This window comes from Daphnia magna, unplaced genomic scaffold, assembly GCF_020631705.1.
Source record: "Daphnia magna isolate NIES unplaced genomic scaffold, ASM2063170v1.1 Dm_contigs021, whole genome shotgun sequence".
NCBI lineage: Eukaryota > Metazoa > Arthropoda > Branchiopoda > Diplostraca > Daphniidae > Daphnia > Daphnia magna.
Genome location: NW_025533118.1, coordinates 1,244,191 through 1,264,601, shown reverse-complemented (window position 1 = coordinate 1,264,601; position 20,411 = coordinate 1,244,191). Strand labels below are relative to the sequence as shown.

The window sequence follows — 20,411 nt, the reverse complement described above, 5'->3', positions numbered from 1 at the left end:
CCAAAACTGTGTGTCCAAAATGACCCAACCCGGTGCTATTTAGTATTTCGTTAATAACTTAACACTGGAAAGGCATTATAATTTAAGTTTTTTATCAATCATTAAAAAAATGAATTGGCTATTTCACATATCATTATTTTATTCATTTGTAGTGTTTTTCACTTTAAAAATGCTTACAGTAATAGGGAAGAATATTACATCAAACAGGGCCATTTTTTAAATTCTGCGATAACAAGAACAATAATGATTCGATTTTAATCAATATTTTTTCTAGAACGTTAAACATTGCAGTCTATAAAAAAATTTTAAAAAAATTTTTTTTCCATAACATGTAGCACTTAGGGTCTTTGTCCAATATGACCCGTGTCCAAGTTGACCCCGTTCTCCCCTACAGGTAACGAAAAAAAGGAAATTGACTTCTGAGTCAACATACATATTCAAACATTGTATATCACCATCAATGTTTTCCGATAACAGTAGTGATGATGAAGTACTGTCTGGTAATGCATTACTTGGCATTGGTTAAGTCAACTCTTATACTGACTATACTTTGGCTTATTGCAGATGTAGTCGAAGCAATGACCATTGGGTCTCAATACTTTTAAAAATGGAAAAAGGGGAAGTCATCACAGGACAGTTATCAACAACCATCGACTTCTTTATTTGGTTACAATACTGAACAACAGTCTGGTAAAAACCCATTTTAATTTTTCTGTTAGAACACTGGTAGTATTACTACGTTTTGTGATAACGTTACTACAGTTTTAAAACATAATAATAATGAAAAAAGATCAAAATGTCCTTCAAAGCTGTCACTGAAGCACAAACTATAGAAATACTGCACCACAATTTTCGTCATCTGAGTGCTATGAGGATACACAGTCAGGTAACAAAAACATTATTTGACGTCTTTTGGGCAAACTGCTGCTGTTAGTGACTAAACGATATCTTTCTTATGCAGACGAATTGAATTCCAAAAGCACTCTGAATAAGGGGAAAAAAAGGAAAGATCAATCTGTCGCTAAACGTAAACAGTCTTCATCAGTTCATCTTCGGCCATCTGAGAGACTTGATTTTGGAAAATGGAAATTGCCGAACAATTTTGGAGTCGTACTTAACAAGATATTGACGAATAGAGGAAGTCTGAACGAGGCAAATTTGTCTATGGTATATCGACGCGTTGTCGACTCAATTGAAGAATTTTCGCTATGCTCCTGTGGGAATTTCTTAAGGATGGTGGTTCAGCAAATGTTTGCAACAAACCCTTCAATACAGATCAATCCTAAAGACCCAGTATCATCTTCGGTAAAACAGCATTTTAATTGTACAAACATTAAATACTATACTTTTCACGTGTTTTGTAGCAAGCTTTAGTCGCAAAGCTTCAGAGAATTTTATCGAGACGAAGACAAGCTGCAGGCGAAACCCTTAGTACCAATGGAGGAAGACCATTCCTAAAAAGGAATATTTCCTATTTGGATCCAGGTGTACATTCTGAAAGTACAGATAATGCAGGTATAGAAAAATAGAAATAATTTAGAAAGTTCAGTAATATTAATTTTATCTGTATTCTTGTTTTACAGATGACAACCTCGACATGGAATCTTACAAAACTAATTATGAAAAGTTAATTCAACTGTACAAAAGCAGTGGAAGTACAGTTGCGATTAAGTCACTTTGCCAGCTTACTTTCAAAGGTCGCCGTTATGAGATCAGCAAAGGTTATATAACATCTCCAGAAGACATCTTGAAGACTAGGTGTCCATTATTGAACCAACAACATTATGTAGGGAAGAGTGGGGCCAATTTAAACGTGGGGCAATTGAAACAAAAAATCTAGCTCTCGATGTATGAGAGGGAGAGATTTGAAAAAATTTGTGGTAATAGCAATAGAGGGTGTTGATTTTTATAAAAAATTTTAACTTAGTAGCTCTCATAGTTTTTTAGTTATCTCAATAAAATTAAATTTTGACTTGCGCTTGATTATTTTTATCGTTTTATTTTTCAAATTTTACCCCCTAAAAGTAAAAAACAATTATTTTAAATAGTATACTAAATTAATCTGCGCTCATTTCTCTACAAGTTCGTTGCATTTGTTTTTAAATAATTGCTTATTAAATTACATAAAATAATTGATTCAGCGAAGACCCATGCGAGGGGAAATTGAAACCCCCCTGTTTTTAGCACCCTTTCCGTTTATGCGCGCAAAATCGGAACTCCTTTTCTTAAAACCAGCAACATTGTTCGGGTAGCTCGCTTATGGGGAAACCCATGTTGCTATTTCCCCGACGACGTGTATCAATTGCCCCGACGTTTTTTCGTTTTTTTTTTCTTGAGGTGTCTCTAGTTTTTTACAGTTAACAGCAAGTAATATCGGTGTAACTCCACCAAAAAAAAAAATATTGTTGTGTAGCTAAGATAGTTTGCTATATTACATATATATTATAACCGTATAATATACATATATATATATATTACAACCAGGTTTACTTATATGACATGGTTTAATTGGTGTTGTTTCATTTAAACATGACTATGTCTTCTAGTAGAAGAAAGTGCTCGTGAAGAAAATGAGGCTGAAGACATTTTTAATCAAGTATGGCCAGTTGCAGAAACGAAAAGCCATGAATACGTTTATCTCAATACGACCACAGACCAAGAATGTAAAGACTGCGATCACCTATAGGGGAGGGTGGGGCTAGTTGGTAAAATTTTTTTTATTTCTTCTCTGGTTTCTTTAATTTTTCATATTTTGACACCCAAAAAATTGTAAAAGAAAGCTCAGATAACCAGCTTTCTTGTGCTATTTTTTTATTTGATCTACGTTGAAGAATTCATATCGAAATTAACGTTCAAAAAGCTAAAAAAAAAATTGCCTACATGCCCCACTAACGGGGTAAGTTGGCAGTGATAGTGGGGTAAGTTGGCCCCATGTATTTCAAATATGAATTTCAGTGAAATGTTGATGTTGTAAACAAACTAGAATAACATTACAATAAACAAAAATCTTATAGTTATTTTAGAGTGGGAAACTCAGAAATAAGTTGTGATAACTTACATAAAGATTAATAGCCTTAAATGCAAAAAATTAAAAAAAATATACATAATTCAGGCAAACATTTCACAGGTGAACATCGTATAAAGTGAAACACTTAAAATTTGCCAAATTTTGGCCTCTAATGCATACCACTGTTCACATAAGTCATATCTAGCAAAAAATTTGACTTACAATTCCCTGACATTTTGACAGGCCATGTACTCTATACATATGCATGTATAATGCCTATGCCGACATGCCCCATGTTGCAATGTATCAACTTGCCCCAACCCGGGGTTTATTCAAATAAAAATTTTTATTACTCCTTTATAATTGATAAAAACAAATCCATTGTTACAGTTCGATAGAGGACACAATTTTCTATAAAACTAATATCTTTTAAAAATTATATGCATACCAAGAAAAGATCAAATTGATGAATACCAAGCACGCAACTATTGTGGATTTGACGCAAAAAATTTTTTTATTTTCTACTTCCTAAACTATTTGGGATAAATTTATAAAACTTTGCACAAATGTGCGCACGATAAACATCTTTGACTATGAATTATTTCAATAAAACCTCTTTCACACAATTCGTCTAAATTAAGAATTGCAAACTTGCCCTCCTTACAATTAGCCCCACTCTCCCCTACTGGCCAAAGGGTGATGCTCGTAACTGCCGTCAGGTTCGCGTCGTGTGTTTTAAGCAAGTTTTTTAATGAATTTTCTTATTTCCCTACTGTTCACATGCTTCACACACCCTGAGTTTGTGAGCAAAGTATTGAATCCAATTTTTTAATTTATATTTCTTAATCATCCCTTCCTTATATCCCTTGAATTACTTTAAAATTTTTGTACAACTTATAGGTTACTAAATAAATTCATGTTCAAGACCCCCTTTTCTCAAATTTTCTCTCCCATTTATTATGAATCGTGAACCGCTGTACTCATACGTCAATACGGAATAAAGCCTAAATTGGGCGCGAAGTTCCAGAGTTTCAATCACAGACAACGAAGTAATTTCAATAGTTTGATTATTTACGTAATTACTAGTTTACTACTTATTTAAAAAAATGAACGTAACGCTGTTATGTCCTCAGGTAGCTTAAGAAATTTAATCGGCGATGATATTGTAATTTGAAACGTTAACGAATTGTGATTGAATCAAATTCAAAAACAAATAAATAAACTGCAATTTTGATAAACATCGTTACATTCCGTTTTTTTATGAAACGGAATGTAATGTCCCTGCATCCTCTCACTCTTATGGGGCTGATCGCAGTTTTCACTTCGTTGTCTGTGATACGACTAAGTTCTAACTACCCAACCGATATGGATTTGTAATTTATGAAAAGCTTAAGAAGAAGGGAATTTTTGTTAAAGAGGATTACAGTGCTATATGTAGACACTTAGCCATCGCAATAGAAGAGTTCACTATTCATCCTCACCCAGATTCAATTCGGTTTTGTTGGGGATGAATCCAGACCCGCTTCAAGTACTACTTTCAGGGCAATAACTATTGAGATGCTGTTAAGCATCTGGCCCAGAAAAGCATAGTAGAAAGGGTTTTTGTCGTATGACGTCTCTCTTACTGTTAGCATCTCGTGCAGAAAGGTAATGTGTCCTGGTATTTAAATAACTCTATCTATGACTATCTTGATGCATTCCCTTCACCTGTATTGGATGATCATCTATGACACTCTTTAAACGGTTGTCCAGTAAATAAAGTGCCCACTAGTTCAAGGGGTGATACGGTTTGGGTTGTACCCTTTTTATTTAAACTTATCAGGTTTGTTGTTGAGCAATTAATCGCTAAGAATGCTGTCCTTGCCAAATAAGTGTTTTATGCCTATTATTTATTACTTTTTTTAGATGATTTTGTACATGAAACTGAAACGAATTTTTGAAGGGAAAAGGCGGGTCGCCAAACAACAATTTTCTGCAAAGGGTGGACGACCGCGTGTTATTGTTGTTGACGAAGGTCCTGCTTCCAAAAAAAGCCTCAAACATGATGGTTAGTTTCCCTTTGTTAGTACTTTGTTGAAAATTAATTACTTTTTCTTCATATATTTCGATGTGATATCATACGATGAGAATGTTCTAAGGCTAATTAAACTCGTAACAGATAAGGGAAGTAAGGGGAGCATTCTTGTGCTTTTTTAACTGACGTTTGACGGGCGCCGTAAAGAAGTAGCAGAAAGATCATATTCGGACATTAACGATTTCATGCAGAAGTGCTGTCCACCATTGAATGAAGTCTATTTTGTAAGAACTTTAATAACAATTACATTATGGAATTTTAATTTTGAAAAATTTAAAAAGTTACAAACACAGTTAGAATTGGTGTTGGGAAAAGGAATATGCAGAAAATTTGTTGATTGCTGGACACAGTAGGGGAGGGTGGGGCTAGTTGGTACAATTTTTTAAATTTCTTCTCTGGTTTCTTTAATTTTTCATATTTTGACACCCAAAAAAATGTAAAAGAAAGCTGATATAACCAGCTTTCTCGTGCTATTTTTTAATTTCATCTACGTTGAAGAATTTATATCGAAATCAACTTTCAAAAAGCTAAAAAAAAATTGCCTACATGCCCCACTAACGGGGTAAGTTGGCAGTGGTAGTGGGGTAAGTTGGCCCCATGTATTTCAAATACGGAATTCAGTGAAATGTTGATGTTGTAAACAAACTAGAATAACATTACAATAAACAAAAATCCTATAGTTATTTTAGAGTGGGAAACTCAGAAATAAGTTGTGATAACTTACATAAAGTTTAATAGCCTAAAATGCAAAAAATAAAAAATAATATACATAATTCAGGCAAACATTTCACAGGTGAACATTGTATAAAGTGAAACACCTAAAATGTGCCAAATTTTGGCCTCTAATGCATACCACTGTTCACCATAAGTCATATCTAGCAAAAATTCGACTTACAATTCCCTGACATTTTGACAGGCCATGTACAGTATCCTGCACAAAAATCCGAACACCGATTTAATTTTTTTAAGCCACCTATTGGCGGCGTAGCGGGTTTTTTTTTTTTTAAGGGGGAGGGTAGACGGGGTGATGGACACGACAGGGCAGGGTTGGGTAAGTCTAGACATTAAAAAAAAATGCCTTAAGGTATTACGCTTTAAGGCAAGTTACAGGTCAGGACATTTTTGCAACCCTCAGGGTGGTGTGTTTTTTTAAACGACAGTTGGAAATTTATGGCTTGGGCTTGGGAATGTTGCTTACCGAAACAATTTAGCTTATCTTCCAGCTGCCTGTGAATGTTTACGTCGTTGTCAATGGCGTAGGTGTAGCGTTTCTGAATGTGATGCTGGAGATCGGTGTTCGATTCCAGATGAGGTGATGAATTATTGTGTTAATCATACGAGGAATTCTTGTTCATATATAAAACAAATTTTCATTGAGCTATATGTGCTTTTTTTTGTTTATTAAATAACTTAAAAAAATAATAATTTAATTCGTTCTAAGAAAAATAATATTCCAGCATATGCAATTGAAGAATATTACAAAGATACAAAATATATTGCAATTCCTTATCGGGAATCGAACACTGAATTCCACCGTCGCAATTAGAGGCTCTACACATATGCCATCGGTATCGACGAAATTGTGCACAGGCAGCTGTATAATTTATTTTGGGTAAAGAATATTACAGAGCCTAAATCCAACATTTCCAACTGTCGTTTAAAAAAAACACATCACCGTGGGGGTTGCAAAATGTCCCGACCTGTTACTTGCCTTAAAGCGTAATAGCTTAAAGGCATAAAAAAAAAAATTCTAGACTTACCCAACCCTGCCTTATGTGTCCGTCACCCCGTCTACCCTCCCTCTTAAAGAAAAACAAACAAAAAACCCTTTACCCCGCCAATAGGTGGCTTTAAAAAATTTAAGCGTTGTTCGGATTTTTGTGCAGGATACTGTACTATATATATGCATGTAAGGGAGACCGGGGCTAGTTGGCCTGGTTTTTACACACCCTGTCTTACCACTTGTAATTTTTCCTGTAATGATAACATTTATGGCCTAGCTGATGCTTTGTTATCTTATCTAAATTGTGGCGTAAAAAAATACTAATTTAGAAAAACTTTCTGCCCAAAAAACAGTTTTATTCGGACACTTTCAGCTGGCAACTTACCCCGTAAGTGGGGCAAGTTGCCCGTGAAGTCGGGGCAAGTTGGCCTTACATCTTTGCAGAACACTTTGAACACACGTATGAACTTTCATCTTCTCCTCTGTCATCCACATACGACTCGCACGCCCATAAGCAACATTTTTTAATTGTACAACGAATCCAATCTTCTTTAATGGTCGAATAACGCCCTCCGCATTCTGGGCAAAATGATTCTTTTTCTTGACTTCTTTTTTTTTCCCGCTTTGCTGGCTTGCTTTTCTTGAATTCATCAGCTTTAGAGTTGGGCGGCTGTTCAGATAACACAATCTTCCTTGTGGCTTCTCGTAATTGTCAAAAAAGGCGTCGCAGTTGTGTTTGTTGAAATATGATGTTCTTTCCCAGGAGATAGCCTTGGGTTTCCTAATTGACAAAGTATTATGTCTCTTAAGAAATGAGCTAAGCCAGCCAGGGCCAGCTAAGCATTTTGCAGTCCACGACAAGGGAATTTTGATGTTCATTTTGGTGGCCAATTGAAATGCTAGCTTCCTAACGTCCAGTGGTGACCATCCAAAATAAATATCTGCTGCTCGATGCAAATATTTCACTAGTATAGCCTCCTCCTCATCTGTGAACCTGCTCGACAAAATGTTTACACTCATTAGCCTAACTTACTATGCCTATAGCCTAAACTCAATGTATTTCTTACCTGACGAATCTTTGAATAACCATATTTTTGTTTACAGGGTAGCTCATTCTTATTCTTGTCTACGTATCTAGCAAGACTTCTTCTGGGAATCTGAAACATTTCTCCCACCTCAGTTATTCCTCTTCCTTCTGTAAGAACAACATCAATTGCTCTTTCGATAGACCCACTAGGCGTTTTTCCCCTGTCAGTTTTTCGTACATAGTTCCTCATCCTCGTGTAATACTAAAAAAACAGAAGATTTTGACACACAAATAAACAAGGTCAGAAGCTAAAACACAAGGCCAACTTGCCCCCCCAAAAAACAGTCAACCTACCCCATGGGTAGGGGTCATTGTTTTCTTTAAAATAATTTACTTAAAAATAAATTATATTGAATTTTAGAATTGACTGACCCTTAGCTAAAAGACTAAGGTATCTAAAGAAAAAAATTCATTAACATCCACTACATACCTTATTTCTGAAAAAGAAAAGTGCACGGAAAAAAAAAGTTCGCGGCGAAGCGTAAGACGGTTTTCGCAGTACAACGTCAGCATTTAAGTGCAGACAAAATCAAAATTTTGTACAGACCATCTAGTGATATTAATTAACACTTCGGCTATACTGAAAAATTCTACTTTTTAAGTGGCGTTAAATAATACGCAAAAGAGCGACTTACCCCTAAGCCAACTAGCCCCGGTCTCCCCTATAATGCTTATGCCGACATGCCCCATGTTGCAATGTATCAACTTAACCCAACCCGGGGTTTATTAAAAAAAAATTTTATTACTCCTTTATAATTGTTTAAAGCAAATCCATTGTTACAGTTCAATAGAGGACACAATTTTCTATAAAACTAATATTTTTTAAAAATTATATGCATACCAAGAAAAGGTAAAATTGATGAATACCAAACACGCAACTATTGTGGATTTGACGCAAAAAATTTCATTATTTTCTATTTCCTAAACTATTTGGGATAAATTTATAAAACTTTGCACAAATGTGCGCACGATAAACATCTTTGACTATGAATTATTTCAATAAAACCTCTTTCACACAATTCTTCAAAATTAGGAATTGCAAACTTGCCCTCCTGCCAACTAGCCCCACTCTCCCCTATTATAGAAAATTTTGTCCTTTATTGAACTGTAACAATGGATTTGTTTTCGGTTGCAAATCAGTAATAAATATTGTTATTTGAATACACCCTGGGTTAGGGCAAGTTGATACATGGCAACATTTGGCATGTCGGCATATCCATTATACATGCATATGTATAGTTGGGGAGACTGGAGTAAGCCGGGACGGTTTTTGTTTTCCCCCTATATCTCCCAAACTAATTATTAAATTAATTTATTATTTTGTTTTTATGTATCCCATACGGTAATGTACCCCCCATATTTTTAATATAATTTAATAATAAACCATTTTCCCATATAAGACCTTTAAAGTTTTCTTAGATTTGTGGGAGGAGCCTATTTTGAGGGGTAAGTGAGGACACTAGGGTGGGTGGTGAGGGACGTCCTCCGTTTTCGCCTTAAAATTCATTAAAAAAATTTGTAATAATTGAAATAGCGTCCCACTGCATAGACTCTATAAGTTAATAAATGTTTCAATTTGATTCTTCTGTTAATAAAATTTTTTTCTTATATGATAAAAAACCCCTATTACAAGATAGGTGGGGGTTTGGCTTATTGTAATCGATTAATATGCTGAATAATCGATTGCTTGTTATCATTGTAAGGAACAGTAATGGCGTCATGAGCTCGGTGATGATTGATGGGCTTGAAGGCCAAACCCGCCCACTAATGTCCCATTTTAGTCAAAAACAGCTGTCCTGATTTCCCGATAAAGACTATTTTTTTAAAACGTTAATGTTATCTACAGTAATTGATCGAAAATTATAATTTTTGTTTTTAACAATAAAGAAATGATTAAGCTTCATTTCCATATTAAATTTACATGCCATTTGCGATTATTTTTTTCTAGAAACATTAAATGGTGGATACAAAATTAACTAAAAAAACCGTTTTTTTTAGTTTTGTTAATAACTGATACAGTTATTGACAAAACTCAACCAAATTTCATGCCAAAGTAGATTGTATGTATCCAAATAACATACTAAAAAAATTTTTAATTCTATTAAAATCTACTATTTTTCCCCCTACTGTCCCTCTTGACCCGGTGTCCCGGAATACTCCAAGCAGTCTCCCCTACATGGCCTGTCAAACTCTCTAAAAAGAGATGTCTAGAAAAGGTAGACAATTGTATACATTTATCTAGATATTTTTGTAAACTTAGGAACTCCGAGACATTGTGTCTAAAATTATAGACACAGTGTCTTGTGGTGTGGCGGGTAAATGCCCTTATGCCGTTCCCCGTGTTACCTAGGCAACCGATACGCCCCTCAATTTTTAAGGTCAAAACAAAAGGGATTTTTTCCTTAATTTTGCTTTCAAGGTCGATTTGAATGTATTTCCGAAATAGAACTTTTGGAACACCTAATTGTCTTTCAATGAAATACCTTTAGCGTATAAACAAAACATAAATTGTTTTATATTTATACGCAAGCACATCTTCAGAATTCGAACCCCGATCCTGCAGGTTTGTTGGCATGTCTTCTTCCACTGTGCCACTTCTTTACACAATATCATAACTGAAGTATTGCCGTAATCTACGTCCTATGATGGCTGATAGAATATTTTAGGGGACAATTTTTTATGCTTTAAATATCACGAGAATATTTCGAGGACAATTTTTAAATGTTTTAAATATTACGTTTTATATTTTAAAATGCAGTTGTTATTATGGCGTGAGCTCGGTTCTTAATAAAACAATTATTTGTACTCCAACTAGCATCAATCAAAAATTAGCCATCTCAACAGGTAATAGAGGCAATTCACTTCGCGGTTTCGCGTGTCAATTGTTTCTTCGTCCGCCATATTTGCTGGTTGTTTGTGTTATTTTTCTCATTGTGTTTATAGGTTGAGGTTGAAATTTATAAACAGAAATTTAATTTTTGAAAAGACGGCTAATTTTTTTTTTAATTTTTATTCCTTCATCTCATTGCTACATGTTTCGGTAAGCATCTGTAAAAATTTTTTGTTAATGGACCTTTATTGTTAATTTTTTAAAAATGTTTTGTTTATGGCAGTCATGGGGCTAACATGAATCCAAGTATTGTACCGTCTGTTTAAATGAAAAAAAAAATTTTTTTAGATTCATTTCGAGTTTATTTTGAACACAAATGTAACAATAAACGGTAAAATTGACTGATTTACTGGACTATCAATTATTTCTCTTAAAAACATCTTTATTTTGGAACACAGTTAATTTGGTATCATATTTCCTTTGCTGCTTTATGTTTAGATCACAATTCATTGTTTCTTCGTAGGCAAAGTGGATTTTATTTAGCAGATACAGTACCCACCAAACGATTAGGTACACCCCCGTGTTTTAGTGCATTTTTATGGCGCTACGGGTCTCAGGAAAACTTAAATATCTTTTTATTGGTAAGGACTAATTTTTTTTTCTTTTTCCTCTATCAGAAGAAAAAGTGATCTTAAAGTTATCTTAACTTCTTATGTTAATACCGGCGTTTTCAAAAATATAAATAAAATACTTCAAAAAATCCTTAAATTAATTTTTTTATGCCGAACGACGCGTTTTTCTTTACTCTATAAGAATATAGTGCATGTTTTTGAATTAGTTGAACTAAAAAAGTGCTTCCCTATCCACCAAAGTTGTTACACTGGAATGTTTTACAGAGAAAATTAAGATTTGTGCTTGCGCCACCAAGGGCACTGGGATCAATTTCAAGTGCTCAGATTTTGTTTTCTTTAAACACAGCTAGATTATTCGTATAAAAAAAATTAAAAATAATTTAATTTTATCATAAGAAGAATGAATTTAATCTGTTTTGATTGTTGCTGTAATGTATAACAACAACTAAAAGAATGTCTGTGAATTTGTTGTTATCCATTACTGCAACAATCAAAACAGATAAAATACTTTCTTCTTATGATAAAAAAATCAATTATTTTTTATTTAATTTTTTTATATATGTTTTATGGGAAAAAAGATCCTTTTGAAATATTGGATCACCCCCGACATGTGCTGCATTCGTTGTCCCTACCCGCGGCTATGCCGTCGGGTAACTTGGTTTTAACTTGGGTCCTTTCTCACCCCTCGACCCTCTCCCATACCCGACGGCATAGCCGGGGGTACTGTACGTTGTCACCCATGGCAGCTCTGAACAAAATATTTTTTAAAAACAAAACCATATAGGTCCATTAACACAAATTTTAACAAATACTTACCAAGAGATGTAGACATTAGATGCTGGAATAAAAATAACAAAAAATTACACTGCTTTTCCACAAATGTTATTTGTATTCAAAAATTTTAACATCACCCTATACAAACGATGAGAATAAAAACAATAACAAACAGCAAACATGGCGGACGCAGAAACAATTGACACGCGAAACCGCGAAGTGAATTGCCTCTATTGTAAATAAATTTGTACTTCACTGTTAAAAAAGTACACCACTATTTCGGGCAGTGTTTCGGATTTTTTTTTTCAAATCAAATCCAAATCCAATCAAATCCAAATCCTCCCGGATTTTTAAGGGATTTGGATTTGCCTTATTTTTCAATGGCTTGGATTTGGATCGGATTTGATCCCCACAAAAAAAAACCCGGATTTTTTCAAATCAAATCCAAATCCTTTATAAAGATTTGTTTCGGATTTTTTTCCAATTTAGAACTTTTTCCTGTACCACCCAGCCACTGTTTAGTATTTACCTTTCTTGTCGTCTGCAGACTCTGCACTTGATCCTCTTACCTCCATCGTGTGTAAGACCAGACATATACTCTTTACCGTTTTATTAGATTGAAAAATTTCGTGATTTCGTCATCGTATATTAAAAATGTGGCTAACTCTTTTTTTTTTTTTGCTCTTTTCACCATTGTCAGTCCGAATAGAGCAGTAAAACATCCTACGTTGCACGTTCTCCACAAATGCGAAAATCTCATTTGTGTCCAAGTTGGTCTGCTGCGGCTGCAGCGTCTTATGGAGAAACCAACTTCTTCATGTTAAAAAATAAGTTTTCATAAATATAATTAAGATTTTCCCCCTTTTCTTCCTAGCAGAGGGTACCCTATTAATTTTTTTCATTTCCCAATTTTTTTTCTAGTCCTAGTTCTATCTGGTTTATTTTTATTTAGCTATTGTTTGTGAATGGTTTGTTGTTCATCCCCTTGTAGCAGACGAATTTCTGGCAGCAAACGAAATTCTTCGGCTAAAAGAGACGAGCAACTTACAAACAAAAATAAAATAAAAATAAAGTAGATAGAACTGAAGCTAGAAAAAAATATTGGGAAATAAAAAGATGAATAGGGTACCCACTGCTAGGAGGAAAAGGGGGAAATCTAAATTATAGTTATGAAAACTTAATTTTTAACGTGAAGAAGATGGTTTCTCCATAAGACGCTGCAGCCGCAGCAGTCCAACTTGGACACAAATGAGATTTTCGCATTTGTGGAAAACGCGCAACGCAGGATGTTTTACTGCTCTATACTCAGAAATATAAAGATTTAATCCAACTTAAGAAATCTAAAGGAACCTGTTATTATAGTTTAAAAAAAAATATGGATTTTGTAAGAAATCAAAAGTCGAACAGACTTTTTAGCAAAAATTCTATTAAAAAGTAAACTAATCCAATTAAGTCTTGGGTTTTTATATGATATTAAATTAGGGATTAAAGTAAAAAAAATAAATGGAAATTTAAAAAAGGTTTACCTTGACACAGAAATATGTAGAAGAACTTGTATGTAACTAAGTGTTACATGTTGCAATCATAAAATTAACAATTGATTGTGAATTGGATTGGATTTGGATCGGATTTGGATCGGATTTGGATCGGATTTTCTCAAATTTAAAATGATTTGGATTTGGATTTGGATTTGATTTGGATTGGATTTTGCTGATTTTTTCGAACTTAGGATTTGGAACGGATTTCAAAACACACGCAATGATTTGGATTTGAGTCAAATCCGGCAAATTTAGAAAATCCGAAACACTGATTTCGGGGTTAATTGTCCGAAAAATTCGGCAAATGAGATCTGGGGTTCTCAGCCCCGAAAACTTTGTATCGTATCGCAATACGAAATTTTTGGGGTTAACCCTAAATTTGTGGGGAATTATAGATAGGGAATGAAAAAAATATTAGTATGCCACGGGACTCAAACACCAGATGTTTCGATTTGTATTCCAATGCTTTGCCACTGAGCTACATTCGATGATATATGACTGGCAAACATCTCTTAAAATATAATTAAAGTCGGTTAGGTGATAGGAAAATTTAGGGGAAAATTTTTTAAGTTATGGTAACATTCGATTTTACGTGCTGAAACTCTGTTTTCGAACATCACCGATTAATAAAATTGGTGAAGTTGATAAATATTACCTAACTTAAATTGACATAATTAAAAAACATTAAATGAGCAACCCAAAACAATAGTCTGAGTTTTAACAGTGTTAAAGAAAGGTTGATTTTGGGTCCCATTATTTCACACAGCTCAAGAATTTGGTATGATTTTAAATATTGCTTCTCACTGAGAAAATTTTTTCTTAATTTGTAAGGTTTATCGAACTGCATTATTCTTTAAAAAAGTCCAGTCTTTCCTATAATTGAAAAAACACCAGATAATTTTCAAATTGCTCAGAATCTCTCAAAACTGAAGAATTTCATGTCTATCAGTTTCATCCTGCCTCTTTTCGTTCCTGTTTGTATGTAGACTACTTTTATGAATAATATTACATGCGTCTTTTCTTCGAAAATATTTTTCTCTTTGTATACAAACTCCGTTGTCCAAAAAATTTGCATTGAATTTGAAAAAAAATGTGAATAGTAGTTAAAACCCCGAAATTTTAGAAAAAGTCTAAATTTCGTACATTCTCACATTTTTCGGGGTTGTTAACCCCAAATAAGTGGTACCCTTTTTAACAGTGTTATTGTTTTAACTCAAACATTAGCTCAACCTAAGACCTAATTGCAGTGAACATGAAGGTCATGGGATAGAAGTTGGAAAAAGGAGGGGAATTTTTCACTTTTGTTTTCAGTAATGAGCGGTCGCTCGATGAAGGTGTCTGGCTTTCGCGAAAAGGGAGACGATAGGAGGCGTTTTTTTTTTCCTTTGAGCGCAAGAGGAGTGACCTTTAGGGGGATTACGAAGGCGGTTGAACGGCAAACCTCTTTTCAATACAAATTATTTGCCTTTTTCAGAAGAATTTGTAAAGAAAACGCGCAAGAAAAATTTTGTCTATTATTGTTTTCTAAACATCCCTTTTTAGAGAGAACCGTCAGTGAATTTTGAGTCTAATTTTTGGTAGATATGACTTATGGTGAACAGTACTATGCATAAGAGGTTAATATTGGGCACATGTTAGGTGTGTATCGCGTTCTAGGATGTTCACCTGTGAAAACTTTGCATGAATTACGTATATAATTTTTTTATTTTTTCAGGCCCCCTCAGAAATAACTATAGAATTTTCCTTCATTGTAATGTTATTCGAATTTGTTTGCAACATCAACATTTGCCTGAAATTCCCATTTGAAATACATGGGGCTTACTTACCCCACTACCAATGCCAACTTACCACGTTAGAGGGGCATGTAGAAATTTTTTTTTGCTTTTTGAACGTTTCTTTGGATATAAATTCTTTAACATGCAGTACCTAACAGAAGTCTTTGGAAGCCTGAGAGAACCTTATGCAAAAACGCTGTTTTTGCGGTTTTCTCAGTGCTACAATTTTCACCCAAATTGGTTTTTTTATCCCTATACTTTTACCAGAGTAATAGAATACTATATATATTATACATAGTATTCTTATACTCTGGTATATATATATAGTATTCTATTATATACATAGTATTCTTATACTCTTGTATATATATATAGTATTCTATTATATACATAGTATTCTTTTCATCATTTAGCTCCGTCATTTCACCCCATGCTAAAATAGTCCAAAAACGGAATATGTTCGGATACTTTTGGAACCTACTGTGCAATCAGTTATTTTAAATTTTTAATCCTATGAAAATTCATGCGTCGACTGCACTGTAAAAAATGGCTCCCATTTTTAGTTAAAATGCAATTTAAATTTTAGAAAAAAACCCTATATATCGATGATTAAAAATTTAAGACTACTTTTGTAAATCATGTTTTTATCTCAGGGAAAACCACCTAAATTTAACGATACGGCTAACTAATTTTTGAAAAGCATATGGCTATATCATGACATGTTACCTAAAGTAAATAGCTAGTTATAACTACAAATCAGTTAGTTAATCTAAGTGATTTCTGGACTTAAAACCACGCTTAGAATTTTTCGAGTTCTGATTTTGTTCATCCACGTATCCCAATATAATATTATAAAATAAATTTTATATGATCATTAGCAGTTTAAAGCAACATTTTAGCTTCCAAATTATATGTTTCTAAAAGTATCAAAAACTTAAGCTGTTTAATCGTGTTTCTAATTGCAATGTTAGTCGATTTCCAGTTTAGTCGTAACTGGATAAACATTTTCTGCGTTAATTTAGCAATTTCATCAACATTTTTTGAACAAGTGAAAATGTTTCTACTAAACAGCAATAAAAATGAGAATTTTTGCCAAAAAAAATAAAATTATTTATTCGAAATTGTATTCGAAATGATACAATTTGGAGTTACAACGAATAAGAATAACGAATGCGAATAAGTAAAATTTTTATTCGACGAATAATGAATAAATATTCGAATTTTTGCGTTATTCTATTCAAAATTTTATTCCAATGTTTTTTTTCGACAGAACACTGCTTTTGACTAGTTCTCTGCTTCTTGGTATCCAGAATGCTGTCTGATGTAACAAATCTGGTAGTCTGTTCCAACGTGCTTCAATAAAACGTAGAACAGGCGAACGATGGCTCTTGTAAAACTATGTTGCACGGGTAGCAATGGCGGATGTAACTCTTCGTAGGGCAATTTGCCTCGCCCGGCTCGTCCACCGAGTATTAAAAGACCGTCTTTCTTGGGTGCTAATTTTGTTGTTGCCCACACGTGCCGTACTAGTACTCGTCCGTCTGAGTACTGATTCGTAATGTAAATCACGGCAGCGTAGGCTTCCTCCGATGCGTCTCCAAATGCGTGAAGCTCCGATCGGACAATATTCTCTTCATCTTGGAATAAGCAGCGAGAAATGTCGATGATTTTGAGCTGCGTCAAAGTGCTAAACCATGTGTCCCACCAATCATGGTCTTCATTGCTGACGCTATCGTTCCACTGGAGCGCTTTTGTTCCAAGCTCTCTAAGCTTGATCTTGGCTTTAACGATAAGAGGCGCTGCCTTCCGCGAACAGACTCACCACTTTACTTGCAATTCCGGCGCGAGGGTAGACTAATTCTTCCAGCCCGCCTAGTCTGAAATTTAACGTCTACGATTTCGGATTCCAGAAAACGCCAAGGACTTTCTCAGAGTCGTTACTGCTTAACAAAAGTTCGGACAGCTTTGAACTAACACCTATGCTTGCAGGTGCTACTGTTTTGAGAAAGGCTGCGGAATGGGATATCCAACCTTGAAGGTGCATGTCTCCCTTTGCTAAAGTTTCTTTAACACCTATAGCTTCTTCAATACCCTCCTCCAGTGACTTGGCGGAGCTAAGGTAATAGTCAACGTACATCTTTTTGTTTATTGCTTCGATTACTCTTGAATCATCACTGAAATCGGAAGCAATTCTCCGGGTGGTACTTATCGCGATAAACGGCAAACAGGGAGCACCAAAAGGGAGTTTCTTCATTTCACACACGCGAGCTTCCTCCTCTCCGTCTCCTTTCCATAGAAACTGGAAGTACCGTGCGTCTCCTTGTCTCAGCCAATTTCGGCTAAGCATAGCTTCTATGTCAGCTGCCCACGCAATCTGACGAAATTTGAGGATAACTGATGGCAGTGGGGTTTGTAAAGCCGGAACCCTGAGGATACTGTCGTTCAGACATTTCCCTTGAACGGCGCTGCAGCGTCAAACACGACGCGTAGCTTTGTACCTTCTCTCACCCCACGGTGAGCGAGATCTCTCCGGTGGATCGTAATCAGCATCTTTCAACACAATAGTATAGCCCTTTTCGAAGCTCTTTTCTATGGCCTTTGTATACTCCTGTCCGCAATCGGGTTATTGTTTAAACCGGTGCAACAGGGTTGCCAATCTTCTTTCAGTCAAATTGTGGTTATTTGGTAAATTTGGCTCCCCAATCTTCCAAGTGGAAGATTATGGGTGCCTCATAAATTATAGGATTATAAGTGTCTCCTAACCGACGGCTAATCTACCTGTTCCGCTCTCTAGAATGTTGAAAGCTTGTCTATTTGCTTCGGAAACGCAATCAATCTTGTACTCCGTCCCAAAATCTTCGGTATAGCAGAAGCGGCTCATCTGCTTCTCCAATGCATCTCCTTCTTCTTCGATGTTAGCGAACACTGCTGTGTCCTCACCATCAGATTTCTGATTGTAGTCCCGATTACTCCTCTTACAATCAATCCAAGACGAGTGCGAATCCCTGTTGGTTCGTTTTCTCGTCCTATGCGGGATTCAATAGCTGCCGTCAGGTGTGCTTGATCTATTCCAAGAAGAATGTCTATGCGTCCGCCATTACTTTCAACAGGAAGAACTGCCAAAAGTCTCCAACGTTTCTTGAATGTGTTCAAATCTACAAGCGGAACCGAACTTGTGACAGCAGGCATGGTCGAACCTTGCAGTGTCACTAAGTCGCCTGTGGGCAGTCTAGCCCTAAGTCGGATACGACCTGAAGTGTACTTCCTAAGACTTCTCCAGCGCAATCAACGGAAAGTGTTTGTGGATATCCGCTTAGCTTGAACCGACGAATAAATCCCTCCTTGAAAAGGGTGCTGTCGCTACCTTCGTCGAGAAACACGTTGGCTTTTACGGTTCTTCCCTCAGCATCTAGGACATCGAGTTGGATCATGCCGACGGCTGCATTTTTTCTTCTTGACTTGCTGGTACGTGCAGTGGCTGGACAAACGGATCCATCTTTTTCTTTTGACTGGTCGTGGAGCAAACCATGGTGCAGACGTCTGCAATTGGAGATACGGATACGCACGCGGAATAAATTTATCCACGCAAACCACTCTAAAGCTTTTCCCCCGAAATCAGGTAACTCTGCTCGTACTGCTGGATGTGTTCCGGATTCCATGCGTATAGGTGGGCGCAAAAGACCAAGACGATACATATTGATCCAGTCGTCTGGGGCCTCTGGATGATGTGGGTAGGTTTCTCTTGTTGCTCCCCACTGTCTGTTGTCTTGGCACCATCTATTAACTGCATCGTTGTCGCAGAATTATGCAAATGAATTGTGATCTCCGTCCTCTTCCACTTGGAGCGATTGTAATGCTCGTTCTGCTTCCTGTAAATCCAACTGGGCTGCATTTAGTTTCTGTCTTGGGCTTTAGTTTGGCGCTGTGTGTGTGTAGCTACTTGTGATCCTAATAACGGGTGTTGACTACCGTGTAGAGAGGTCCGAATTTGGTGGCGTTCATCTTGCTGCGATTGTCCGTGTTGCTGCTGACTACCTTGTAGCGGGAAATACCTTGATGGTTCCGGAGGTGGTTGATTACCTCTGATTGACGGTAGTAAATGTACGAGTGAGGCGAGATACCGTTGGAGCTCTGTCTCCACTGCCTTAATTTGCTGGACGTACTTAGTATGTGCCTCGTGTTGCCGGTCAAATTCTTCCGGCTCTGTCCCTTCTAGAAGTTGATTGTTGAAGTAACGTGCTTCTTTTAACAACTCCATTGCGTACTCTACAAGGACTTTCAAACCACTTCGCGATTCTCCTTTTCTGATGGCTGATGCAAACTGCGTACACGTGTTCGTGATCTGACGTCTTGTAGTGGTTCGTATTCGTGTTAACCATGCGATTTCTGCGATGACAGGATCAGAGACGACTGCTTGGGCTGCTGCTTCTGCTGCTGCATCCATGATTGTTATGGAAACAGAAGGGCTAACGGGATGCGACCTTGACGTCGCTGCAATTCTTGCTGCTGCATTGTTTGCTGCAAAAAGGGCTGGATCATCCATTTTGACTGCTGCTTGAACTAGATAGAGATCTTAACAGGGTAACTTGACAAACGATGTTTGGTTGAATAGTCCACGTGGTATTTTGATGATTTGATGACTAACCTTGTGTTAATCGAGATATCTTACAATCTTTAACTTCCAGTAAAGCTTCGGGTCATACCAGATGCTTTAATTGCTTACTGGTGCGGCTCCGGTTCGGCTCTGGTTCGGTTCGTTTTGTTCGGTAGCTCCTCAGTTTAGCAGAGAAAAGTTAAGTAGATTCGAGATGGGATATCCTTAAGCTTGTATTGATATAGTTGGCTATAGTGTTGTAAGGACTATAGCGTCACACCTTATGTGTGTGGCGAATACGGCAGTGTTGTAAGTACTGCAGAATAGAGTTGAGGCACACCTTATGTGTGAAGAGAATAAGACGACACGTCCGTCTG

The 20,411-nt window shown here is 36.0% G+C and overlaps 1 protein-coding gene across 2 annotated transcripts; it reads left to right on the top strand.

The window, feature by feature from the left end:
* The first annotated feature begins 316 nt into the window (after positions 1 to 316).
* LOC116922291 lies at positions 317 to 2,749 on the top strand. Of its 2 annotated transcripts, none has more exons than XR_006652573.1 (5): positions 317 to 500; positions 565 to 690; positions 763 to 886; positions 962 to 1,305; positions 1,365 to 1,454. XR_006652573.1 is itself a non-coding variant. In XM_032928668.2 (5 exons), exons 3-5 carry the CDS (start codon positions 1,165 to 1,167, stop codon positions 1,838 to 1,840), a joined length of 549 nt encoding a protein of 182 aa, XP_032784559.1. In that variant the 5' UTR covers positions 317 to 500; positions 565 to 886; positions 962 to 1,164; the 3' UTR covers positions 1,841 to 2,749. The 2 variants fall into 2 exon arrangements, 1 of the variants encoding a protein (XP_032784559.1); XM_032928668.2 differs by adding an exon at positions 1,584 to 2,749 and having other exon boundaries at positions 565 to 886; positions 1,365 to 1,515.
* The last annotated feature ends 17,662 nt before the right edge of the window (positions 2,750 to 20,411 follow it).

Coding starts and splice junctions, on each gene's coding strand:
- LOC116922291 (XM_032928668.2), top strand. CDS start 1,165: ATGGTATATCGACGCGTTGTCGACTCAATTGAAGAATTTTCGCTATGC. Junction 1,306..1,364: donor AAGACCCAGTATCATCTTCG/GTAAAACAGCAT, acceptor CGTGTTTTGTAG/CAAGCTTTAGTCGCAAAGCT. Junction 1,516..1,583: donor TGAAAGTACAGATAATGCAG/GTATAGAAAAAT, acceptor CTTGTTTTACAG/ATGACAACCTCGACATGGAA.